At 44.0% G+C, this 27699-nt stretch overlaps 1 protein-coding gene and 1 pseudogene across 3 annotated transcripts; one reads left to right on the forward strand and one right to left on the reverse strand.

The window, feature by feature from the left end:
- Nucleotides 1-516: 516 nt before the first annotated feature.
- Nucleotides 517-27699, reverse strand: LOC136490819 (NAD-dependent protein deacetylase SRT1-like). Of its 3 annotated transcripts, none has more exons than XM_066487007.1 (15): nucleotides 27332-27695; nucleotides 26644-26782; nucleotides 23716-23745; nucleotides 23539-23631; nucleotides 22792-22911; nucleotides 22458-22558; nucleotides 22244-22352; nucleotides 14679-14758; nucleotides 11616-11694; nucleotides 11258-11311; nucleotides 10825-10918; nucleotides 10248-10327; nucleotides 9770-9837; nucleotides 9494-9596; nucleotides 517-1128 (listed from the first exon to the last, which is right to left on the reverse strand). In XM_066487007.1, the coding sequence occupies exons 2-15, from the start codon at nucleotides 26740-26742 to the stop codon at nucleotides 808-810; spliced, it is 1431 nt and encodes a 476-aa protein (XP_066343104.1). In that variant the 5' UTR covers nucleotides 26743-26782; nucleotides 27332-27695; the 3' UTR covers nucleotides 517-807. The 3 variants fall into 3 exon arrangements, with proteins under 3 accessions (XP_066343104.1, XP_066343103.1, XP_066343105.1); XM_066487006.1 differs by having other exon boundaries at nucleotides 26644-26792; nucleotides 27332-27694; XM_066487008.1 differs by lacking the exon at nucleotides 23539-23631 and having other exon boundaries at nucleotides 26644-26792; nucleotides 27332-27699.
- On the forward strand, nucleotides 16881-18539 carry LOC136490820 (uncharacterized; annotated as a pseudogene).

A 27699-nucleotide genomic window follows, 5' to 3' on the forward strand; every position in this document is an offset into this window, starting at 1 on the left:
GGGATGAAAATAAAAATGGCAAAATTCACCTTGGGCTAAGTGCATAGATAGGGTTCGTGAATGTTCAAATTGCATTTCAGATCAGATTACGTTGTTCACTATAGATACAAATACAAGTTCAGGGCCGCTGGTATGTCAAGCTCAAGAAAAAATAAGACCACCAATCTAGGATAGGACTAAAAAACCTTTCTAGTTATATGCATAATCAATACCTACCAGTTGAATTGGAAACGTTTCCTTAAGGGTAGTGGAACTCCATCCATTCCTATCACAAATACTACCTCTTCAAGAAACTCTAGTCAAAATTTTGAAACTCGACCTTCAACAGCTTTCAAAATATTTTGTTTGAACAAATAAAAATCATAAGGTTTGTCCTAAAAAGTACATTTATTAGATATTACTCGGTGGACAAAATATAGCCGTCTAAATCAGACTTTGGTGGGCAAAGAATGTCAAAAGCGTAATTTTTTTTTTGATCGGAGGCGATACTTCCTCGACCTCAAAGTGAACAAATAATGCCTTCAGTAAATACCAGACCGACTGGTAAGAGGATAGCATCATCAGTCATTGCCTCACTGGGGTAAGGAGCTCTACAACATGCTACCAAGTATTGCAACCAGTTTTTTCCCCTAGGAGGTACCTATGCTATGCTCGTATCATACAAAAAGTCGGCCAACTTTCCTATGCAGCAGAACAGTTCAACTTTAGCATGCGAACCTCCCATGCATCTATGCTATGTAACTCACCTAATAACCAAAATAAACAAACCTACAGCATTCTCTATCTACCTTCTACTGTTTTACCCTTTTAACAGTTCAGCTTCTCGTCTTTCAAAAAGTACTTCGGTTTCTTTGGCAGTGGCGAGTGGCAATCAGTGCCTTCCATGTGCCGTTTTGCAGGGTTGCTGTGGCTGTGATTCATCAAATCATCCTTGGGTGGAGCCAACTTTTCATCTTCAATGTCATACCTGACGATGTTTGTTACAATTCCATGAATAGATGTCTCAGCTCTTGGCAGGCTCTCTCTTTCCAGAATTTCTTGTTGCCCAGCGCAAGATTCCTGCTCTGCAGCAGAGTGCAACTCCCGTAGGACTAGAGCTCTATCTCTGACGAAGCTGTCTTTTTGCTTCTGCATTGATAAGATTTCTCATTAAATATATGTGATGTAAAACAACAGATCGACATGGTGATAATCAACACCTTCAAAAGAGTCATAAAGAACGAGTCTAAAAGGTAAACCGAAGAAGGTACCATACTATCAAGGATGGAAGGAATAACAGAATTGCTACCCAAATAGGTCAAATTGCTACCCACATAACTATAGTTTGCCCCTGTGCCAGAATAACTAAGATATGCAGTCCTAATGAACGCACCCAGCCTATTTTATTTCATCTATTCTTATGCAAGTTGGGTCATTAAATTTGCACTACAATACAATTATTTGTTTTGCTGTGTAGTGTACACACTGGTCCTTCAAATCTGGACAGGGGTTTCACTAGCGGCACAGGAACGAGGCACTTTAGGTTTATCACATGAAATAATGGTGCCAACACATATATAAGATGTCAAAGCACACACACACAAAAGAAAGAGGCACATCGTATACGGCAAGCACTTGGGGTACCTAGATTTCAAGTTAATGCCAGTAAGCAGAAACCTTGGGAAGAAAACCATCCAAATATTTTCCGTTTAAACAGGAATTTCAATTTTTCAACAAAATAATAAATGCTTCCACAAGCCACAAGCATTTTCTAATTGCAAAGAAACAGTGTCCAAGTACAAAAGGCCACATTCTTATGTTTGGATCCTTCAACCATAAGGGAAATGTTGTTTACAAAATCATTACAAAGGTGCACATGTTAAGAATCACAAGAGTGGCAGGAAAGATGGTGGGCAAACAGCAGACTCCCTTTCTTCCTGGCAGAAAAATTTTAGATGGGGTTGTCATCTTACACGAGGTCTTGCATGAGTTGAAAATATCCGAAGTCATTCTGAAATTGGACTTTGACAAGGCTTACGACAAGGTGAGCTGGAAGTTCTTAGAGGTAATGAAGAAAGGTTTTGACTCAAAATGGATTGAGTGGGTGATGAAAGTGGGTTTCAGGAGGAAGAGTGGCGGTGGATGTAAATGGAGAGAGAGAGGGAGGAGAGTTCTTTAGAAGTTACATAGGCTTAAGGCAAAGGGATCCCTTTCCCCGATCTTGTTTAATCTAGTAGGGAAAGCTCTATCTACTATGCTGATAACTGCTCAGAGAAATTGTGAAATAACTGGTTTGGTGCCAAACCTAGTCCCCGGTGGAGTGACTCGTCTCCAATATGCAGATGACACTTTGTTGTTTCTAGCGTTGGAGGATGGTAATATCAGAGTGATCAAAACAATTTTGGTGTGCTATGAGGCTATGTCTGGCATGAAAATTAATTATGGGAAAAGCGAAGTTTTTGTCATGGAAGTTGATGTAGAGGAGAAGCAGAGATTAGTAGACCTACCACATTGTAAAATTGGTCAGCTCCCAATCAAGTACCTTGGTTTGCCCGTTAGCAACATCAAGCTTACAAAGGCTCAACTAAGTTTTGTCAATGAAAAAATGGTCAGGAGGCTCAGAAGTCAGGACATGGAAAAGTGACACGCTATCTTCTGGTGGAAAGATGATTTTGATAGAATCTTGTCTCTAGTATATTCAATAGGAGTCTATATGCTCTATGAGGGAAATTATCAACAGCTGGACTCTGTTAGAGCCAGATTCTTTTGGCAAGGAAATGAAAAAAAAGGAAGTACCACATGGTCAGTGGGAAGGTTAGCCAAACCCAAAGATTTTGGTGGACTGGGGACTGGGGTTCACTGATGTGAGACAAATGAATATTTGTTTGCTTTGTAAATTGATACATAGACTTGTAACTGGTGAAGGCAGTCTAGTCTGCAATTTGTTTAGGAAGAAGTATCTTGGGGACAAAAGTATTTTTCAGTTAAAATCAAGGAAAGGGGGGTCTCAATTTTGGACTGGTGTTCTAGATGTGTGGGAGTATTACACAGTAGAGGAAGGAGAATGGTTGTTTCAAGTGGCAAGCAAACTAGATACTGGGAGGACACATGGCTAGATGATTGTCCACTGAAAGTCAGATTCTATGAGCTATACAATATCTGCAGCAAATCCTGAAATCTCCATTGAGGATGCCCTAGAGGGTGGTAGGGTTCACTTGCAGTTCAGAAGAAGCTTCAACTCAGCAGACATCGGAATAATGGAAGAACTGATTGAGAGGTTATCTACTGTTCAGCTTGCAGATGGGCAAGATAAAACAGTGTTGTGGACTCGTTTGTGGGCCGCCAGCATAGGCGTCGCCCCAAACAAGGCCTCAGCCCAGCCCGTGGCTAATAAGCTGCTGGCTGTTTAGATAAGGCAGGGAGGAGTTTTAGTAGATTGGTTTCTATTAGTAGATTGGTTTAATTATGGAAGTGCACCTGGACTATAAAGGGGCACCTTAGGAGATTGTAATAGGTATCAAAGAAGGAATAAACCTCCCTGTGCATCGGGGTGGGGTTTTACCCTTCGACGGTGGCGTCTGGCGTTTCAGCCGCCGTCACCAGAGAAGCTCCCACCGCCGAGGTTCCTCGCTACCCTCAGCGTTCCAATTCCCAGTCCAGCCTCCTCCACTCTCCTCTCCGCTCACCTCACCGCCGGCGCCATATCAATTTGGTATCGGAGACCATCACGAGTGCATCGACAGCCATGTCTGGCACTCCCTTCGATTATGCGGCCCTCGAGGCAAAGCTGGATCGCATCTTCGGCCAACTCACCACCATCACCAACCGCCTCAACTCCTACGATTCCAGGCTCGCACCCGTGGAGAAGGGCAAGCCCGATTCCAGCAAGGGCGAGGAAGACACGCACGGCGGCGGGGATGTCCACCGCGACGACGGGGGCGTCCACCGTGAGGACCGCGAGGACTACGACAGGCGCGACACCGAGCGGGATCGCGCCTGGGCCGAGTTCTGCGACCGGGCTCTACGCGATCGCGAGTGCTATCTACACTCGCACGGTCGCTCTGATCGTCGCGACCACTACGCTGACCGCGACTACGAGGCCTGCTACGACCATGACTACGAGGCCCGCCACGACCGCGACTACGACACCCGCTACCGGTCGCGACTACGAAGGCCGCGGGGGTCGCGACTGACCGCGGCCGCGACTACCGGCGCGGTGGCCGCGATTCTGACTTCGGAGGCCACGCCTTCGTTCGTGGTGGCCGCTTCCGCGGTGAACCCGACGGCCAACGAGAGCCCCACCAGCCACCTAAGATCCCGTTTCCCACCTTCAACGGCGAAACAGACCCTCTGACTTGGCTCAACAAGTGCGACAACTACTTTCGAGGCCATCGCGTTCCAGAGGATGAGAAGGTGTGGATGGCTTCTCTACATCTGGACGGCACCGCTGCGGAGTGGTATTACCAGATGGAGCGCGACTTCGGCATGGTCTCTTGGTCGCGCTTTGTCGAATTCGTTAACTTCCGCTTTGGGCCACCCATCTGTTCCAACTCCGTCGGGGAGATTAAGGCCCTGTTTCGCACGGGCACGGTCGAGGAGTACTCGCGGCGCTACCTCGCCATGCTCTCGCTGCGACCACCTCAGTACGCGAACTAAGATCGATCTGTACACTGGTGGCTTGGGTCAGCCACTGGCTTCCGACGTGGAACTGTAGCATCCCGTCGACCTGCAACACGCTATGAGCTTGGCACGGGCTTATGAGCAACGCCAAGTGGAGGCTTGCACCGTCAACAGTTCGGCGGCACCCAAGTCTTCTACACACCACGCCACTGTTTCATCTAGTGCTGCAGGCTCTGGTGCCAGTCTGCAGGACGGCAAGACGGACGTGGCGCGCTCTCGCTTTCGCCGCCTCACGCAACCTGAGATGCAAGAGAAGCGGCAGAATGAGCAGTGTTTTTTTCTGCCTGGAGCCTTATTCCAAAGATCACAAATGCGCCGCGAAGGGCGTCTTCCTCATGGAGCTTGCGAAGGCGAGGAGGACCCGCTCGGTGAAGACGTCACCAACCTGGAGATATCCTTACACGCCCTCACCGGCCTTGGGCCTGCTAATTCCATGATGTTGCAGGTGGTGATCGGGGGTGTTCAGCTCAAAACTTTGGTTGACACGGGCTCAACTCACAGTTTCATCCACTCTGAGGTGGCTGCTCGTTTGGGATTGGTGGTCACCGAGCGCGCTGGGCTCTCAGTGATGGTGGCCAACGGCGATCGGTTGCACAGCCCCGGCGTATGTCTCGCTACGGACGTCTTCATCCACGATTTACGCTTCTCCATCGACTGCTTCGCTCTTGATTTGGGCGGGTTTGATCTCGTCCTCGGCGTCCACTGGCTACCAACCTTGGGGCCCATCGTCTGGGACTTCGACGCCCTTTCGATGGCCTTTTGGTTCAATGGTCGCTCCCATCACTGGAGCGGCTTGGGCAGCCGTGGCATGGCTGCAAACGCCGTTGCCGATCCCCGCACAGTCCTGGAAGAGTTGTTGCTGTCCTACAAGGACATCTTCGACGAGCCCCATGGTCTGCCACCGGTTCGGCGCCATGACCACCGCATACACTTGTTGCCGGGAGCCCCTCCAGTGGCGGTGTGGCCGTACCGGTATCCGCAGCTACTCAAGGATGAAATTGAGCGCCAATGTGATGATATGCTGGCCCAGGGGATCATCCGGGAGTCGACATCGCCCTTTTCCTCCCCGGTGCTCCTGGTCCGCAAGCAGGACAACACTTGGCGTTTGTGTCGACTACCGGGCGCTCAACGATTGCACAATCAAGGACAAGTTCCCTATTCCAGTTGTTGATGAGCTTCTCGACGAACTTAAAGGTGCCCGCTTCTTCACCAAGATTGATCTCTGTAGCGGGTATCATCAGGTGCGCATGCACCCCGAGGACGTCGCCAAGACCACGTTCCGGACGCATCGCGGCCACTTCGAGTTCTTGGTCATGTCGTTCGTCTCGTCCAACGCTCCAGCAACTTTTCAGGCCTTGATGAATGATGTGTTGAAGCCCTTCCTCCGGCGTTTCGTACTTGTTTTCTTTGATGATATACTAATCTTTGGTCTCACGTGGGCTGAACATTTACAACATGTACGAACTATGCTGCAGCAACTCTGTGATCACCACCTCTTCGCCAAGCGCTCCAAATGCTTCTTCGGTGAGCCGACGGTCGCATACCTTGGCCATATCATATCGGCTGATGGAGTCTCCATGGACAGCGATAAAGTGGCTGCGGTGGAGGCCTGGCCGCGTCCCCGTTCGGCTCGGGCCTTGCGCGGTTTTATGGGGCTCACCGGCCACTACCGCAAGTTCATCGCCGGTTATGGCGGTGTGGCTGCACCATTGACAGCCCTCCAAGAGGGAGGTCTTCTCCTGGACCGATGAGGCGGAGGCGGCCTTCCTCCAGCTCAAGGCGACGCTTGTGTCTGCTCCACTGCTGCAGCTACCTGACTTCAGCAAGCGTTTCGGGCTAGGTTTGGCGCAGTACTTCATCAAGGAGATGGCGCAGTGGCCTTTTTCAGTAGGGCAGTGGCAGCCCATCATGCCAAGCTACCGGCTTACGAAAGGGAGCTCATTGGCTTGGTCAAAGCTATACGTCATTGGCGGCCATATTTACGGGGTCGTGCTTTCACGGTTCGCACGGACCATTGGAGTCTCAAGTACATCCTCGACCAGCGCCTTACAACCATTCCGCAGCACACATGGGTCACCAAACTCTTTGGTTATGATCTCACGGTCGAGTATCGTGCAGGGAAGCTGAATACAGTGGCGGATGCCTTGTCCCGCCGTGATTCGGATGCGCTTGCTGTCCGGGCGGTTTCAGGCCCAACATTCGCCCTCTACGATGACCTTCGGGTGGAGCACCAACGTGATCCACAGGCACAGGAGCTGCGGGCACAGTTGGCTGCTGGTACAGCGCCTGATGGCTGGGTGCTAGTGGATGACATGCTGCTGCACCGCGGGCGTCTTTTCATTCCGGACGCCTCAGCCCTTTGGCCGCGTCTACTGCTGGAGGCGCATGGCAGCCATGAAGGAGCGCAGAAGACTCTTCACCGTTTTCGGGCATCCTTTTATAATGCTCGTGCACACCGACGGGTCCGTGATTCGTTCGTGGCTGTGCTATTTGTCGACGGAATAAGACGGAGCATCTACATCCGGCTGGGTTGCTGCAGCTTTTGCCCATTCCAGAACATGTGTGGAGTGACATCGCCATGGATTTTGTTGAGGGCTTCCCACGGGTTGGCGGGAAATCAGTGGTCCTTACTGTGGTGGATCGGTTTTCCAAGATGGCTCATTTCATTGCTTTAAGTCATCCATATTCAGCAAGTTCAGTGGCCCGTGCCTTTTTCGATAATATTGTGCGCCTTCATGGGAAGGGCGGGCCTGGTGCAAGCGGTAGAGTCTTACCGCCTGTGACCGGAAGGTCCCGGGTTCGAGTCGCAGTCTCCTCGCATTGCACAGGCGAGGGTAAGGCTTGCCACTAACACCCTTCCCCAGACCCCGCACAGAGCGGGAGCTCTCTGCACTGGGTACGCCCTTTTTTTATTGTGCACCTTCATGGATTTCCCTGCTCCATTGTTAGTGACCGTGACACGGTGTTTACCAGCAGTTTTTGGGAAGAACTCTTTAAGTTGGCCAATGTCCGATTACTGCGCAGCTCGGCATTTCATCCCCAAACTGATGGACAGTCTGAGGTGACTAACCGCATCATCGTGATGTACTTGCGGTGTTTAGCAGGTGATCGACCGCGTTCTTGGCTTCGGTGGTTACCATGGGCAGAGTTCTGTTACAATACCTCCTTCCAGTCTGCTCTTCGTGCCACTCCCTTTGAGGTCGTCTATGGCAGGCCACCGCCGCCTCTTGTGTCTTATATTCCTGGTTCGGCCAAGGTGGCCGCGGTGGATCAGCAGCTTCTTGATCGTGATGTTTTCTTGGCTGAGATCCGTGACAGGCTGCAGTTGGCTCAGGATGTGATGAAAGATCATCAAAACAAGACGCGTCGGTCAGTGGAATTTGCTGTGGGTGATTGGGTTTTGTTACGCCTTCATCACCGCACGGTTGTGGGCATTACTACTACTTCGCCGTCCAAGCTTGGGCCTCGCTTCTTCGGGCCATATCAGGTGCTTGAGCGCATTGGAGCAGTGGCATATCGTCTGCGCCTTCCTCCCAAGGCACGCATTCATGACGTCTTCCATGTTGCTCTCTTGAAGAAGTTCGTGGGGGAGCCGCTAACTGCGTTGGTTCCATTGCCTTCAATTCTTCATGGTCGGGTGGTTCCTACTCCAGCAGCTGTGATCCGTACTCGCCTCAACCGCAGACGCTGGCAGCTTCTGGTTCATTGGGATGGCCGCACTCATGCTGATGCTACTTGGGAAGCTGTAGAAGATTTCAAAGACCGCTATCCAGAGTTCCAGCTCGCGGACGAGCTGTTTGTCCGGGGGGAGGGAAGTGTTGTGGACTCGTTTGTGGGCCGCCAGTATAGGCGTCGCCCCAAACAAGGCCTCAGCCCAGCCCGTGGCTAATAAGCTGCTGGCTGTTTAGATAAGGCAGGGAGGAGTTTTAGTAGATTGGTTTCTATTAGTAGATTGGTTTAATTATGGAAGTGCACCTGGACTATAAAGGGGCACCTTAGGAGATTGTAATAGGTATCGAAGAAGGAATAAACCTCCCTGTGCATCGGGGTGGGGTTTTACCCTTCGACGGTGGCGTCTGGCGTTTCAGCCGCCATCACCGGAGAAGCTCCCACCGCCAAGGTTCCTCGCTACCCTCTGCGTTCCAATTCCCAGTCCAGACTCCTCCACTCTCCTCTCCACTCACCTCACCGCCGGCGCCGTATCAAACAGTTTGGGCCTAAGAAAGATAAGTCAATTTCTCAATGAGATCTTTGTACATGGCTTTAACGTTTGGAGGAGCTATTGATCAGCAGATGGCAGAAATATGGAAAAGTAAAGTGCCTCTAAAGGTACAGGGCTTTAACATTTTTGTGTTGATGACTGTCTGAATGCAGAGAAGTTCAGTGTGTTCGTAGTTTTGCTGGAGTTAGCTTTTGAGTTTCGTTGATCCTCTTTTGTCTTTTCTAGCCTTTTTGGTTGGCTCGGGGTGGAGATTGAGTTGCTCAGCAAGCTTGCTGCAGCAGAGTGCTTGAACTGTAAACTGGTCTCCCAAGTTGTAAGACTAAGTTAAGCTTTCAATAAAAGCTGGACCATAATGGCCTTGAGTCTTAATATACATCAGAGGGCCACACAGCAACAACTGAACAGAAAGGAACTTCAGGAGAGGGATTTACGGCTTAGTGTTCAAAAATTTTGGATCCTACTGGTAAGGCTGGTTGCAGGCAATAACTGCCATCTATGCAAGAGCCTTACCAATTAAGGTAAATCATACACTAATTACAAGGTAAATCATACACTAATTACAAGATCAAGTGTGGCCAATGAAAACTGGAAGGGTATCCAGTAGGTACTCACCTGAAAATCAACAGGCCATCCGATTGATGAGCTCAAGCAGCTGCAACCATCACTGAAATTTAATGTCAACAGCATGAAAAATGGTTTATTCATTGATGTTTCCCTACAAAAGTAGACAATTTGCCTCTGTTAATCACATTTTTTCCCTCGAACGCGCGAGAGAGTTGTGTATCACTATATTAATAAGATAAAAGGGGAAGAGCCACACCAGGAAAACTATAATATAAACAATACTAGATCAATAAATAGATTGGAAATCTTTCCCTTCTACTTTACCTCTGCAAAGAGAATGGTTGCTCTTTAAGCACTACAGATTTCATGTCAGGTCTTTCTGGAAAGGAAACCTGTTAATAGATTATTAGAATTTTTTAATCAGATATCTGTGGAAGTGTATTTCGTTAGAGCACATAAAGATATGTTGACAAATCCTATAGGACGAGGTCTCAAGAAACTTCTTTTAAAGTATAACTTTTAAGTTGGTTGACCAGTAGCATCTCTATAGTTCCATCTTAATGCAATGACATGTAGTTCTCCTGTGTGTTCGTCTGTACGAGAAAAAGAAAAGTAGCATCTCCCTGACATTGCATAGAAAGCTATGGCAGTGCAGTTACACTATTAGTCACTAGTTCATATTCAATTTTTTGCTTCATATAACATTGTATGCAAGGACTCAATCTTTTAATGACAACAAAGCACACAAAGAACACGGTAACATAAGAATGTTCACAAATTGTATGTGTCATAATGGCACAACCTTGACAGATTGAAGAAATGGCAACGGTGCTCGGAGGCCATGAATACTTGTTACTCGAAGAGTCCATCTAACACATTTCTCTGAAAAAACAAAAGTGATAATACAATATAAGGGGGACTGGAACACATTTGCATAAGATAAAGGAAACAAACATTTAATTCTCACAGTACATTATTCAGAAGACATTGTTACATGAACAGCTGGTGAAACAAAAAATCATTTCGAAACATGGTTGAATAAATTATACAAGTTATTATTGCTTTTACAGCATAACTGTGACCATGTCACAATGTTTGCAAAATTATAAAAATCTTTTCCTGATAAAATCATATCGACAGGCAACTTTGACCATGCTAGCCATTTAATGTGATTCACTTAATTGATTTCTTTTTCTCAAACAACACAGGACAGTAGCGCGTCCTTTCATTTAAGAGAGAAAAAGTACACAAAGGGGTGCGTGCTAAAGAAGCTCCTCCCAAACACTCATGAACTTAACTGATTTCTTGCATGCAAAAGTATAAGAAATTTCGAAAGCTAGATAAGAACAATGTTATGAGAAATTGTAAAATGAGCTCACTTTTCACTGAGTGCCTGAGAGTGAGCTGAACAAAGTCAGTACGTATATATGGAGGAATTCGTAGACTCAACTTGCTCATGACTCCAGCAATGACCTGTTTTTAACACATTGTCAAATAGATCGCTGTCACATATATGAGTATGATTATAATAGCATTTGAGATGTTAGGATTAGTCAAGAATAAAATTTGGTCCAGATTTCTGAGGTTTACACCATACTGCTGAGGGGTGGTAGGCTATTATCATAAAGTAAAACAAGGGTTAGTCATTTTCTCGATCCAAAGGTTATATATCAAATATGGCCTCATTACTCTCTTAATATGCATACTGCATCCCTTGGCCCTCAGTGTGGTGTTTACCCTCATGGAAGAAAAACAAAGATAACAGGAACAATGGAAACCTCAGGTCCTCAATGACTAAGTAATACTAGCTACCTTATCAACAAGTCCATGGATGACAAGGCTTGCCTTTTTATCCTTTGGAGTTGCCTGAAAGTGAAGGGGAAAATTACAGATTTAAGCATTAGATTGCCAGGGTTTTCTTAATACATAAAGAAACAGCCAAAAGGAGCAACAATCAGAATTCAGAAATGAACAGTTTTAATGATAACAATTGATCAATGGTAAATAGGGGCATCTAAGAGTGATACAAAGAAATTATCTTACTTTAAGGCAAGTTTAAATTTGAGTATAATATATATTATATTTAGTTAGACATGTAATCTAGTGTTTATTTACAATATCCATGTACCGCAAGATAAGAAAGAATACACTTCTATTAAGCAGCATGTACCTGAAGATTTACAATAGCCACCCTCCCCCCATTCTTGATTGACATCAGAGGCATATTACATGCAGGAGTAATCTGCAAGCTGCGTAGTATTCGATATTAGGAATGAAAACAAGAACAAGGGGCATATTGGCATAAAGTAATTCAACAAATAAAAGCAAATCGGATATTTAGAAAGCTAAAAACGAAGCTAAAGTAACATAACGAATTGACGACTTGACGTGAGCAAAATTAATAAAATTGGCCGAAGAGTGATGATACATGATGCCTTCAATCAGATGCTAAAAAAAAGGGCCCGCGTACTTTTTAGTGGAAACAAACAGTTTTCTTACTCATAATGAAAACTTTAACAGTTCCCAAATCAATCCTTTTATAGTTACACAGTGTGTGTGGGTTGTATTCTTATGTTTTCTCCTTAATACAATGATATGCAGCTCTCCTGTGTGTTCGAGAAAAAAATGGAACCTAGTAAGTTATCAGGAGCAGTGTAGCTCCCAGTGAGAACTTATCATTTTTGGGCTGTTTTTAGCATAGTTGTTTACAGTTAGATATTCAAAAAATGGAGGAAAAGGAGAGAAATATCACATGAGAAAGATGGACATTGGCTCCTGGCTAAGGGCCAGAATTTTAAAAAAACAAACGTATATACATTCTGAAACCTCAAGCAATAGAATTAGGATGCTGAAATTGGTATTAATCAACCAATCAGAGGTCCAACAGGAGCTTTCAGTCATCATCCTTTTCATGTTACCTAAGAAAAGACTTAGCACGGGTTCAGCTGCTTGCAGTTTCCCTAGGACGCTAGGAGACAGTAACTAGTACCAGAATTGCAAAATGCACATCCGCCCTATAGGCAAGCCTTTACAATGCCTCTCATGTAACCAGCTAGGATCATGCTGATTGAGTCGCTGTCCTCTTCTTACTTATCTTGTCAAAAGGGCAGACCCAGTGCCGGAGGCTCCCACATGAGTGGGGTCTGGGGAAGGGCAAAACCGAGGCAAGCCTTCCCCCCGCAAAATCTGTGGAGAGGCTGCTTCGAACCCGTGACCTGGTGACTCAGTGAGAGCTCTCACCACTGCACCACTTATTTAATAAAGTGACACCATAGCATTTTGGAAAATGTGACGTTGCCAGGTCCAACAATTAACTGACTTACCATTGACCAGGGAAATGGTCATTGTTCGCGTAAACAGCTGTTCAGACCAATCAAAGCTGCACACTGTTTGCCTTTTTTTTCTCGAACACACAGGTGAGCTGTGTATCATTTCATTATAAGAAGAAAGTCTGAAACATAGGGAAAGAAATCCCCAACAACATTGACACACACACACAAACATCCACAGCACTCTAGAAGACTAGAATAAAACTGAAAAATAAAGACTGCAAGAAAAACGACCAGAACAACCACACTACGGTCCTGTTTAGACAGTTTAAACAGCATTTAAACAATAAACGAAGGCCATCCATGTTGTTTAGGCCCTAAACGGTACATTAAATGATTGAACCATTTAAACCATCAAAGACGGCCTAAACAGAATGGAGTTAAATGTGATTAAACGGGCTAAACTGCCATTTAATTCACCATTTAGTTGATATAAGAGGATTACAACTACCACATTAGCACCCAACTAATTAACATCTTAAATATATGATGTGGAGTGGGATTTAGTTTCCATTCCAAAAATTTGTATTTGCTAGAATAATGAACTTTCCATGCATAAATATGTATATTTTCCAGCATATTTGGCTTTCATGTACACAAATATGTATATGTAGTAGTACTATACAAAACCGTTTAGGCCGTTTAACTCCGTTCAAACACTGTCTAAACGGTGAAAAAAAAGGGGGTGACTGACCTAGCATTGTAGCTTTGTAGGTGATTCTAAAATCATTCTTTTCCATATTTCTCTTGAAAATAATAAACGCTGAACATCTCATGTTTTCAGAAATTTCTTAGTTACTATGCTATCTGGAAACGGACATGCATGCATGTATTATTGTCCCTCAGATCTTGCACCAGCTTGACTAGCTTTAAATCCTGCATATATATAAAATATTTCTATTCTACCCTTGTACACTAGGAATTTCTATTGTCCACTGGTCAACTTCCTGACAATATGTCCAAAATCAGTAAAGAAAATACATCATTACAGCTTTGTTACCATCAACGGCTGCCTCGACAATGGCAATTACAACTCCAGATATCTCACCGTCCACAACTTTCTACCATAACTCCAGCAATCTCAATAATCCACAGAATAGCACTGCTGAAGACACCCCCTCACACCCACAGCTCATAACCAAACTTTGCCAACCCTACTCGCTGCCAGTGCCACCATCCGAAATCCGCTTCATACCCCTTTGCCTAGGGTTAGCAAGCCGGTGGTAGAGATATCAAGACAGTAGCTTGGCAATGGATAACGCACAATCATGCAGCACAAATCACCAAGAGACACAAAATTAGGAATTTAGTTCAGTTAGTGCAGAAGAAAAGAGTTAGGCACTGGGGCTACGAAGGTAGGAGCCTACGCAGAGAAGGGAACAGGTTGAGGGAAAGGACATTCAAGAGGGGAGAGACCAGCTGTATCTAATGGTTGAGGTCTTGAGGAAACGAAGTGTGTGATGTTATGGGGGTCAGCAAGGCAGCATTGAATCCATATAGTATCAGAGGTCCACAGAGGTTTTCTTTCTTGCCAGCATGCAGTCTCAGAAATATGGCAATGGTCAGTTGAACACACTACAATGTTTCCTCATAATATCTGTGGACCCAAAGTTTGAGCAGTAGGTTTGCAAATGGTTCAAACTGAGTTGTATATGAACTTTTTCTCACGAATATGCAGGTGACATGTGTAACTTTATTAAAGAATAAGAAAATTTTCGATGTCCATTGACAAAAGCAATTGGGCAGATATAGCACCCACCACTCTTTGTTTGCTTCTGGTTTAGACAGATATGAGAAATGTATCACCAAAGTATTAAAGGTCAAAAAAGTATAAAATACTAATTTCAGTGAAGGAACTTGCAAAAACAATTCCCGCTATAACAAGAGAATAATATGGCCAATACCTAGTTCCTAGACATAAGACAAGATCAGCTGATCGACAATGCTCCTTGGCCGAATTCATCTCCTCAGGGGGTAAAGCATCCTGAAAAAATGTGTTTAATAATCTGATATCATTGATGAAACTTGCATAACTTCAAATAATATACAAGATGGCATTCAGCAACCATCACTAAACTGATATAAGTCCATCTACTGCTAGGCGCAACATACCAGTTCTCACAAAAAGCATCGCTTCTTAAAAGGGAACATATACAGTGTCCTAAGAAAATAGATTGACACTTCTCAAAAAAATATTTACTAAGCGCACGGTATTCTAGGTTCTGATCCTTAAGGAGCAACATAGTCAACTACAAACAGAACTTATACTAATGCATAATCTTAAGCCACAGGAAAAACACTCAAGTAATGCTGCTACTCATCCCTGAAAACCATTAACACTTCTCAATAAATATTTTGCTATGCATGCCACTATTCTAGGATTCTGATCCTTAAGAAGCAATGGAGTCAATCAGTCAACGACAAGTAGAACTTAACAGTGATGCATAATCTTTTGCCACAGGAAAACACTAAAGTAGTGCTGCATTGCTGCTACGCATACATGAAAACCGAAAAAACAACCCCCAAAAACAGTACTTTTGAGCATTGGTGCAGTGGACTGTTCCAATTTAAGCCACCAACACCTTTTAGGCCCTGTTTGGAAGCCCTGTAATCAGTCCAAAACATCTGTAAATTACAGCCCGTAATTTTTTTCCAGCCCACAACAAAATTTGCTGTTTGGATGACCGGTCAGCCTACTAAAATTACAGGTGTTTTGGGCTGAAACCGCCGGAAAAAAAAATAAACGTCCCTGGAGGCCCGAAAAGAAATACGACAGCTATTGGGCTCGCTCTCGCTTGAAGCGGCGGCGCAGCGAGCGCAACACCAAGCGGCGGCATCAGGGAGAGCGACGGGATCAGGGGAGAGCGGCGGCATCAGGGAGAATGGGCTCAACGACTGCATCAGGGAGACTGACGGTGGCATCCGCAGCGATGAGGAGCGAATCCGCGATGGTGTCCAAATCCACGGCAGCGGCTGGGAAGAGAAGTGCATCTGCGGCGATGGCGACCATGGCAAGCGCACCTGTTCCTCGATTCTCCGCAGGTGCCTTCCTCTCCTAATCCCCATCTCTTCTTACATTGGATGCTAAATGTGTGAAACCTATCTGAATGAGGAGCGAATTTGGATGTGTTGCACATGCTTCTTTGCCTGCACTTGCTGATTATGTGTGAAACCTATTTGAATGAGGAGTGAAATGGCACGGTTGAAATTGAGTAATTCAGCTCTGTATGTTTCCACGGCAGCTCTGTATGTTTCCCCAATGCACGGTTGAATAATTGGGACCAATCGATTTTGCTGATTATGCATTAGACATGTATGTTAGATATGTTTGGTAGATGATCTGTATGCTGAAGCTGCTCCCATGGCATTGTAGCCGTATGTTGGATTTGTAGCTGCTGCATTAAGAACATGTGAACTCCGATCAAACATTGTCGACTTCGGTAGGTATTCGCATGGATGCCAAGTATTTTGGTCCGGACAGAAGCATGCAGCTTCTCATGAGAAGAACAAATTGAAGCAACATGTGTGCAAGCCATCTGCAGTGTGCGTGCATGACTGCATATACGTATATGCGATTAGAAGAGGTGGAAGGGAAAGAAACTGAGCTAGAGTGCAAGTGCACACGAGAGCAGAATATCTGTCCTTTGTGACAAATGCTTGGACTGCTTTGCTAAAATTCATTCTCGATGAGTAGCACCCCTGTCCCTCCTGTTGCTAAACAAACTAGAACACAAGTAGAATTGAGGCTGCCAGAGGGCAGCTTGGCCAAAAGGCCGCTTGGATTGTATTGAATTGCAATGACAACTTAGATACAAGAAGATGCTAACCACTGCATATATAGGCAAGTGGTGTACCTACTCCTTAGCATATTCTAACTGCATAAAGCAGATGCTATGATTCCTACTTGGTTGCCAAGGCACCATGATCAACTTGGTTGCCAAGGAACCTGAAAATTACATGACAGTGAATAGTAAATAGCTGTAGTAGGTAACTGGATACATTGAGGTTCAGTACTAGGCTAACACCCTCATTTCTTGCCCTCCATTTTCAGTTTCAGATATATATATTATGAAGTAATTAGCTTGTTATAAATGTCATATATTTGAAAACGCAAACGGAGGGAGTACTTGTGCATTTTGTGTAAAGCCGCATTAGCCTAGGATAACAGTATAACACTGCAGCCTGCATTCTTGTTGTTTTTGCATTCACATGTATAACTTCAGAGGAAGTGTGCTACATATAGGCTGTTTGGTCATGCTTTGCTTTGCAATGTTCCCTTTTCTCGATTCTCATGGCCTGGTTCGTTAGGTAATTCAGATAGATATGTCCAGTCAGTGGATATGGATTACAATAAAAGGTTTGAAGAAACTGAATCTCAGGAAGAAGAAGAAGAAAATGAAATGATGATGCTTGTTTTTCCGGCGCTATATTTAGCTTATCAAAACCAAAACAAGAACTCCATGTTACACTTCAAAGCTTAGTGGTTCAGAATATACACTTGAACTTCTTGAGGGCCATCCACATCGTTCTTATCATAATTTGCGTATGGAGCCACGGATTTTCAAAGCACTTGCAGATTACCTTAGTTCAAGAGGGCTTTTGCAGAGTACAAGAGGGGTTACTGTAGAAGAACAACTAGCAATGTTCATGTACATGCTTGCGCGAAATGCAAGTTTTACTGCATTGTGTGATAGGTTTCAGCACAGTGGAGACAATACATAGGCATATCACAGCAGCCTTTGATGCAATCTCTTCATTGGCTTTTGATTTTGTGAAGCCCCCATCATCTGAGACCCATTGGAAAATATCGACCAACCCACATTTTGCACCTTACTTTCAGGTACATGTAACAAATAGATGTACTGTTTCAAAATTCTTACATTTTTCTTACGTATATACTAATTAGAAATACCACCTCTTCTCTCCCTTGCAGAACTGCTTAGGAGCGATAGATGGGACTCATGTTCCAATCACAATCAGTGCAAGTAAAGCAGCACCATATAGGAATAGAAAAGGAACTCTTTCTCAAAATGTGATGCTCGCGTGTGACTTTGACCTGAACTTCGTTTATGTTTCCACTGACTTTGACCTGAACTTCGTTTCTGCGTTCTGCCATTAGGTCTAGGTTTCACGTACCTATTGGCAAGTATTATCTAGTTGATGGGGGATATGCAAACACAACATGCTTCCTTGCCCCTTATCGAGTTAAGATATCATCTTCAAGACCAAGGCCAAGCAAATTGCCGACCGAGGGACTATAAAGAATTGTTCAATCTTCGCCACACTCGCATCAGGAATCACATAGAGCGAGCCATTGGCATCTTAAAGATGAGATTTCCTATCTTAAAAGTAGCCACGCACTATCCCATTGAAACCCAAGTGAAAATTCCAGCAGCTGCAGTTGTGTTGCATAACGTTATCAGACTCCACAATGGTGATGATGAGTGGCTAAGCAGCCAAGAACCTCTAATTGACCCTCGTAAGTTTGTGGTTCTTCCTAGTGACAGTGAGGGGTACAGAGATGATGTTACACAACTAAACAGTCAAAGAAATGAGGCCAATGCTATGAGAGACGACATTGCGAAGAGGATGTGGACAGATTATGAAAGAAATAGGAGGCGAAGAGGATGAGGACAATTGTTTAGTTCATAGGGCATATTTATGTGCTGATGCTTCAGTGAGAGATGGAAATTTGAATATTTATGTTGTCTTGTTTTGTAGAATCACTGTAATAACACAGACATGCAAGTTTCTAAGTTAGATATTTATGTTCCTTGACTTGTTCCTGGTTTAATGGTGATATTTATGTTTATTTGTAGATGCATAATGTTTAACTTTCCATATTTTATTTCCATCTCAGATTTGATTTTCATCTCATTATTTATTCTGTAGCTATCATAATTGTTCTTTTCATCTCAGATTCGTTGACACAGAGCAAAATGGACCTCTAAATATGAAAAGGGGTTGGTTGATATACTTAATGAGTATAGAACTTCTCACTACCGTGGGCAAAATGGTTGGTGTACGGATGGATGGAATAGAATCGTGAAGGACTTCAATGACAAATTTCCTGAAGCAATGTTCAGTAAAACTAAGATTCAAGACAAAGAGACTCAGCTGAAGAAAGATTACAAAGCAATCAAAAGCATCCTGAAGCACAGTGGTGTCTCTTGGAATAATGATGCATCAATAATTAACACAACAGCTGAGATTTGGGATGAGATAATAGAAGTTGAATTAATGCAATTAATTCAGAAGTTGTTCTAACAACTAGTTTGGTACTGTACAGCTTGTGAGATGAGTTCTAAAATAGTTGCGTTGTTAAATAAAGATTGTACTGTACAGCTTGTTAAAAACTGCAGTAAACAATCTGTTTAATGAGATTACTTAACCTGGCTGTAAATAAATTTATTATCACGAGGATTCAAAGTTAAGGAGGTATGAAAAGAAGAGCTTTCCGCTATTTGATTCCCTGGACCTGCTGTATGAAGGTAAAAGCTACACACATTTTCATATTATCATGAGAGAGATTTGTTAGGCTAACTTTGATGTCCTAATAGGACAACTTGCTGAAGGGAAGCTTTGCTTTACTTCTAGTAAGCCTAAACCTACACCATGTAAAAGTTCTGAAGTTGGATTATCAGAGAAGACAGTCATAGACTTCAGACAGAGAAATCCATGGACTGTACCAATGAATGTAGGAAGTCACTCTTATTCATCAGATGGTGAGAGAGAGTCTCCATTAAGATTTGATGAGACTGGACCTCATGGTTGGGAAATGAGTCAGTAGAAACTCAAGGAATGGAGAAACAATCTACTCATCACCAGAAGAAAAGATCATCAGATCATATGCTGAAAATTTTTGATAGGCAAGGTTTGGTCACTAAACAGCAACAACATGATCATGACAAGACAATTAATCTTTTAGACAATGATGACGATGAACAAGAGCAGCAGAGTGAAGACTGTACGAGCTCAAGATCAGGGACAACAGGACCAGCCAAAGGAAGACCAAAGAGAAAAACTGATGAAAAGGTGGTGCCACGCATCGAAGAAACCATGTCAGACTTCATGCGTTTCAAAAGAGAACAAGCTGCTGTGAAAGCACAAAACATAAGTCAAGGACAAGAGTTTTCAATTACAAGATGCTTAGCCGTGTTAAAGGAAATGGATGATGTGCCAGATGATGTCAAGATTCTTGCATCTGAGGTTTTTAAGGATTCCATGAACCGAGAGATATTTCTTGGTTATGAGTCAAGACTCCGTGCTATGTGGTTGATGAAGGAAGTCAGCAAACTTGGAACTCAATGAACTGTAAGTGTACTGACTGTTATTTATGTCTCTGTAGACTAGGACCTGTGGTTTCTTGACCAGTGTACCTCAGCTTTACTTATTGTGTTAATCGGCTTTGAGGTACACAATATACAATGAGATAACAAAGGCTGCACCTCTAGATCATGTGGTTAATGTACTTTAATTTTGTATCCATGAGATTATGCTTGCTGCTCCACCTCATTTTGTTCACCAGAGAGTCCAATTTATTTTCAGAAAGTGTTGCATTTTAAAAACTCGACCTGCGGGGGGTTATGACGGCCCCCGGGTTTCCCTTTAAGAAGATCTTCTCACACAGATCGAGAAAACCCCCGAACCCCCGTCCCACATCTTGACGCAGGAGGTGCCGTAACCCTGTGAGAACCGGGCCGGAGCCTACCACTGCGCTTTGGCACATGGGGACGGGCGAGGGGATTTTTTTAACCTCAGCCTGAAATCCGCTCCCACGGGGAGTCGAACTCAGGACCTGAGGAGTGTCGTTGGGTCACCTAACCGTTAGGACTAGGCACCCTTTGGCGTGTTGCATTTTAATTTGTCCATATTTTTTAGAACAAGTAGACAAGCTCGTTGCTTATATTTCTAAAAGCGCTTATTTCTTTGTAATTTTAACAATGTTTCATGCTCAAATTTATAACGTTGTGCTGCAGGTTAGAGGCTGCAAATATGTGAAGATCTTGAAAGGTTATGGCCTAGTGTGAGTTCTGAAGTTCTTTTTGTGTTAATCAGATTGGTATCTTGTTCGTGTCTCTGCTAGTGCTTAAATTATGATGTTGGATGTATCTCGTCCTTTCTATGTGATCGCCGGAGGAGGTTTCATGCGAATGATTTTGTTCCTAGGATGATGTGTTAGTATCTATTGATATATTCTAGACCTTGATGTGTTTATTCTAGACACTGACGAGATACTCAAATTGCTGCATTGCTCTTCTTTTCCCAAGATGTGTTTGTTGGCTATACACTTGTATCTGAACTTCGAGGTTCAGTCTTGCAGCAGCTGTGAACAGTGAACTGATATGAGAAGTGTCACTTGGTTTGAAGAAATGGGGGATGGCTTGTATAATCATGTTTCTGAATTTGATCATCAGAATGGTGTGCCTAGTTACTGATGATAGAATCTTATATCGATCTTGTCCTTGTGGTTTATGTGATTGTGCATTTCCATATTTGTTAAATTTTTAAACTTGGTGAGATTTGTAATGTAATTTGCTGAGAAATTGCTATTTGTGCCTTTGAGATACAAAGCACATCAGAGAAGCAAGCGACTCGGTAGCTGACACAAGCCGGAAGCTAGCTGTTACCCAAACAGCGTTTTCCAAGTGTAAGAAAATTCGGTTGTATTCTTGTGCACAGTATATTACAGGCGGAAGTGATTTACATCTGAAAAACAATACGTTACTCCCAAACAGGGCCTTAGAGGCATAAAATTATAGAAGCTGAAGCACTACTAAAAAAATCTATTACAACACAAATGGTTTGCAAGAAAGAATAGCAAGTATGTCAAGAGTTCAAGTGACCTCATCAAATATTGTGTTGGCTATGGATTATTAAAATAACTTCTGAGGTACTACTGACTTCAGCGATAACTAGGGTTCAAAATGGGCATTAATCCAACTATACCATAAGGTACACAACAAAAAGGATATAAAATTTCTGTAGCAGGGACTAATAGGCGTGTTTGGTTTGATACCTGACCGGCAGGTCAGCTGCCAGGCAGCAATCCTGACCACCAGGCGACCAAATCCGACAGCTTGGGAAAGCTGCCTGGCAGGCAATTCTGCTTGGCTCTTCAACAAACACGCCCACAACACTATAAAAGGGGGCATACCCAGTGCAGAGAGCTCCCGCTCTGTGCGGGTCTGGGGAAGGGTGTTAGTGGCAAGCCTTACCCTCGCCTGTGCAATGCGAGGAGACCGAAACTTGAACCCGGGACCTTCCGGTCACAGGCGGTAAGACTACCGCTTGCACCAGGCCCGCCCTTCACGCCCGCCCGCAACACTATGGAATATGAAAATCTGTAGTGTTTCATAGAACTTCCATTTGCCGAAGGTAATATTTCACAGTACTTCCTATTGCCAAATGAAAATATTTCGGAAAAAAAAAATTTGTAGCTTAACATGTTGAAGATGCAGGTACTTACATCCCAGTCAAGAACCGTATCTTTTAATCTAGCTCCACAATTCTTATCAGAACAACGCCTTGGAGTATCCTTCAGTCCTATTGTCTCAATCTCAAAATCACGAAGGTACCTTCAAACAGAGAACAGCCTCTTGAATAAACTAAGACGAGAAAAAGGAACTATATGGATAACTGATACATACTCCTGAATAAGATGTAATATAAGTAAATCATACTCAGTTTTACAGCATGGGCAGATCTCCTTGAAAGAATTGCCATGTAATTCAGCCAGCTTCTCCCTTGGGAAACCAGAACGGAGATGTAGGCTGTCAACATTCTGGAAAATACAGACTACTCAAATTAAATGGGTGTCAGAAGCAATCCATTAATCACACAGAAGAATACTGTAATAACTAATAATAAATAAAAGATTGCATTATGTATATTTTAATTTTACATATTTAAGATTTTGTACTTTGATAAATTATTTCATATTTTGATATGTTAAACTCCTTAGCAGTAAGATGAATAGAATGGAGAATATCTGCAGGTACTGCACCTAGAGCACACCTGGCTTATGACGAACTTTAGAAATCCTGCTCTTTCCAGTTCGACTAGTGCCATATGAGTCAAACTTGGAACAGCACGATGGAAGGGAAGTGATGCATTAGGAACACCTTTTCCTGCACGCTATATATAACATGTAAAATTATAAAACTGAAAGTGTTTATTCAAATAACTGTTCATCAGGAAAGTAGTTTCTTCCTACGGGGAATAGCAGGTATTGATTATTGAAAACTATTTTTTTCAAAAATAATAAAAAAAATGGAAGAATTTCATAATATCATCCTACAGTCAAAAATACCTGACACTTGGACATGACATGGTCTCCAATGTGAAAATTTGACCACTACCTTCTGTTAGGATATAGTTATAAAATCCAACAAACTTATAGAATGTACTTTTTTAAAAAATAAATCTATGAATGTAACTTTTTTGTTTCCAAACTAAATAGTTGGTAGTTACTGAAAAAAGTTTCTGAAGTTTGACTAGATCTTATCCAAAACATCAAGTATTTGTGAAGGAAAATAACTTTTTGGTGGGCCCCAAAGTCCAATATTATAACCGTATGGGAGCACATTTCTGTCATTATATCCCCCTTCTATCAAACATACACTCAAATGTGGATTGCATGCCATGCAAGTACATGCAAGGATGTCTAGCATGCAACCAAGCATCAAAAATCACTTAAAATAAATACATTCACGTGCTAAAGGGGTCCGTACTCAAGGCAAGTAACACAGACACCAGTACTACCTGCAAGGTCCAGACACCCTTGGGCCCTCGAAAATCAGGTATGCCTGACGAAGTTGATATCCCGGCCCCAGTAAACACCACCAAATGCTTGCTCTGCATTGTAAAGGCCAATTAATGCCATCAGTATAAGGAAATCATGATTAAGAGTTGAAATGGGTACCAACATGGTAGCACAACCTTTTGCACCATGGCAGCAAGCTCTTCTATCTGCATCAATAATCCAGGAAGAAAAAATAGAATGTCAAAATACAGAGATTATTTAATGTGCCTCTATTGGTCTACAAAACATTAACCACAACATGTTGCTTCAAAAAAAACATTAACCACAACATGGATTTGCACAGCTATAAGTTTCATTTTAGTACATTTTCCAAAAAGGTACCATAATATGGCATATGAACAGAAGTGCTCTGGTTGTCACCATGACATTGTCATCACTGACGGGGATGGATCTTAGAGCCCGGGCTGGGGGGGCTGCAGCCCGGGTCCAGCCCAAGTAGAAGCCAAGACCCCATGTAGCAATACCAGCCCATAGAAGAAGCCAACAAGGTCCAGCCCAGGTTAACACAGTAAACTTGGCCCAGTACCAGCCAAACTCACACCATTCCGAGACTCCCATGCTCCGTTTCATCCTAGCGGGCTTGCAGCCTGCGTTCACCAATCCCCATCACGACTTGGCCGTCCTGCTGCTCCCAGCATCCTTGCACCCAACCATAGACAGCCGGCGCCTCCAGTAGATCCGCCGCAAGCCAGCTGGCCGGCCAACCAGCCGACCAAGCCCAGGCCCCAGGCATGCAGCCGCTGGTCCTCCATCCCAATCCGGCTGGCACGGCTGCAGCTGGCGGCCTGTAGGCATGGAGGCACCAGCATCGCTCCTGTTCATCAAACAGGCAGTGCTTGTGGCCAGACCGCCAGAGGCCTTGTACAAACTAGCCGACTAGCGGTACTCCGTACTCATATGCCTCAAGTATTAGTGTCGTGTTCTCTCTTTCTAAACTACTACTCCCTCCAGGTCTCAAAAACATGTCGTTTTGGACATAATCTCCAATACCAAGGAGTGTTTAATTAGGGTGCCTATTTCCTGCTTTGCCCATATTAAATAGGGTCTCGTTAGTACCTTGAAACAAAACAAACTCTCCGCTCAGGTGGTAAAGGGCACTACTTTTCAAGTTGATGAGCTGAGTTCGACTCCTGGCAACCAGTTCTTTTGCTGCTGCGATTTTGTAATTTTTTTCGGCCAGCCGCGCATATGAAATTTTCAGTCGCGTGCTGTAGCAAAGCACCATGCAAAGCTACCGCGCCAGTTTGCGGCTGCATGTGAATTTGGAAGTTGGAAGCGCATGCGGCCATATATGCGCACAGGAGAGGAAGAGAGCCGCCTGCGGTTAATGCAGTCCATGTGCAGTTAATGGGCAGCAGGGTTAGTTTAGTCCAAATTGATGCCACAACTACAAAACGACTAGTTTTAGGATCCTTTTGCTCCAAATTGATGCCACAACTACAAAACGACTAGTTTTAGGATCCTTTTGCTCTTCCCTCCCAGCGGCACGTTTTTAAGACCTGGAGGGAGTATGACTCTATGAGCACTATTATGTCTTGAAGATTAGCCCCAGCATATGTTTTTTAGTACTAGAGACAATATTGTTATACGCCTTCAAGGCTTCAACCGTCAAAAATGAGTGTTACCGTAATTTCAAATGACAAAACATGTTCTGTACTCGGATGTTTTCCATGTTGTAGATGCGAGTCAGGCGAAGCAAGCTAAAGTTTCCCGCATGAAAGACTACTAGTATAGAGGCCTACATGCATTTTAAATTAATATTGTTACTTGTTACTTATTTTTCTTGTTATACCTATTGCACCATTTAGTTTAACTACAGTAAAATCTATAGTCTTCCGTTGTTAGCCCCCCTCGCACCCCGTTTCTGGATCCGCCACTGATCACTGATGGCAATATATGTTCCCCCAGCACCCTGGTGCATGGTCAACTACCTTACCAGAAATTCTCACATAGGAGGACTGAAGTTCCCTACTGTTCTTTCCAAATTTCAGTTCCCTTTAACAGCTAGCAGATCAGCCTCTGAACCAGGTTTCTACGTATAAGGAATTACTTGGCGTGAAGGACGTAATTTATGCCTCATGTGCCATCAATCAAACTGAGGATCAAGCTAGAACTCAGCCACACCAACTGTAACGCCCTAGAGTCCAAATCCAAACAGCTCAAATGAGTGCCCATCAACCCACTTAAGCCTTCATTCTCGCTTCGTGTATCCAGGGTTAGTGACATGTGCTCTATAAACCTTATATGATGGTCTAACCCACCCTCAACTAGCAAGGCGGGACTAAACCCCACAATCTCACATCAACACACACATGGGCCACCAAGTGTCTAATTCAAATTGGACGGGATGTCACACTGATCAAACTGTGAGCCAACAAAATCTCATGAAAGCACCAATGATACATCCCAAAAATTGTCTTTGCTTCATTTAATCTTTCCCACAGCTAATCTCACATCAACACACACATGGGCCACCAAGTGCCTAATTCAAATTGGACTTGGATGTCACACTGATCAAACCATGGGCCAACAAAATCTCATGATGATACATCCCAAAAAAAAAAATGCTCCATTTAATCTTCCCCAAAGCCAATATAACAGTAACACAGTAAATCTCCCTTTGTAGCATCGTTATTCTCGACTTAGGACATTCTTTGCTAGAACATATCTAACCTCACCATATCTCACAAAACTAATTTTATAAAAAGGACAGCAACTCTAAAGAGGAGGGGGACACACAACCTACCATTCATTTGTGTTATGAGCATCATCATTTTCCAAATATATTCCAAGCAACATGCACATGCTTGATCCAAAAAAAAAATATCACATAATCTTAAGCAAGCACTTAAATACATGATTAAACCACGACCTGACACGACCAAAACACTTGTGTAGCTCATTTACAGCCTAAGGAAACAAATGTTTCAAAGTTAATATCATAATTAAGTGCAAACATCTCACAAGTATTTTGCTGGCTTCAAGGCATATTGAAGCATTTGTATCTAATAATAAATCCAAATAAATAGGCCAGAGAGATTAACCTTATTCTGGACTAGCTCAGGGGGCTCAAAGATCTCAGGCATTCCCACAGTACCCACATCCTCCCTGTAGGACAGCTTCTCAGCATAGCCCAGTGACATCTCTCAGACCTTTTCAAGCTTTCCTGAGATCTTCTTCAGTCTAAGACACCCTATAAATTGGTTCCATTAGTCAGTGGCAGATCTTGATAATTTGCAATAGGGAGTATGCTAGGTGAGAAACATAACACCAATGCCAAACTCATAGTGCCACAACTCCAGTGGTGGACCCAGGATTTAAAACAAGGGTAGTCCTAATCAAAAAATTTAAAAACAATACGGTAGAATCCAAAAAATGAAGTTCAGTATACATGACTTAAATTAACCAAATTGTAATAATACATTTAAAAGGTTCAAAACTTGCATAAATAGGTCCGAAACTTACATAGATCATACATAAAATAAGGCCTTTACATAAATAAGAGACTACAATACTAGTTCTAGTTCGAGGATTTTGCTTTCTTCCTGAAAAATGACAAGAAATTTCATTCCATAAATTCACTGCCCAATAACAATGAATCACACACCAAATTCACATAAACACAATCCCCAAGCCCAAATTTACTGCCCAGTGCTCACTGCCCAAACCCTAGAGTATGAGATTTGGCCATTTGGGAGAGCTCAGAACTTCAGAAATCAGAAGCACACTCACCGGTCTAGGGCGCTGGCGCGCTGCTCTGCAGCTTGGCGCACTAGGTGGGCGGCGGGCGGTGCCGGCGGCGTGCAGCTTGCTCGGCTGCTCGGCACCTCGGCCACGCGCACAGCCCGGCTCGGCGACCAGCGCCAGGCGCCCAGGCCGAGGCGGGGGCACGGGGTGACGGCCGGCAGGGTGCCTCTCGGGCGGTCGGGCGGGCGAGCGGCTAGGCCTCGGGGACTCGCCGCTCGGGGCGGCGGCGTCTTGCGTCGCGGCCTCGGGGGCTCGGGGTGTGTGGGCTTCCGCAACGCTGCACTGCCCTCCGGCTGGGCTTGCTAATGTGCTGCCGAGCCAGGCCGGCGCGCCCTAGCACCGTGCTGGACTCC

Source organism: Miscanthus floridulus, chromosome 11, assembly GCF_019320115.1.
Source record: "Miscanthus floridulus cultivar M001 chromosome 11, ASM1932011v1, whole genome shotgun sequence".
NCBI classification, from domain to species: Eukaryota; Viridiplantae; Streptophyta; class Magnoliopsida; order Poales; family Poaceae; genus Miscanthus; species Miscanthus floridulus.

What these genes read in the sequence shown, in the direction of transcription:
- LOC136490819 (XM_066487007.1), bottom strand. Translation starts at nt 26,742, where the DNA reads ATGTCACTGGGCTATGCTGAGAAGCTGTCCTACAGGGAGGATGTGGGT. An exon ending in GTCTTATGTCTAGGAACTAG is followed by an intron (nt 11,695 to 14,678) that starts GTATTGGCCATA and finishes AATACTACGCAG; the next exon opens with CTTGCAGATTACTCCTGCAT. An exon ending in TCCATGGACTTGTTGATAAG is followed by an intron (nt 10,919 to 11,257) that starts GTAGCTAGTATT and finishes TGTTAAAAACAG; the next exon opens with GTCATTGCTGGAGTCATGAG.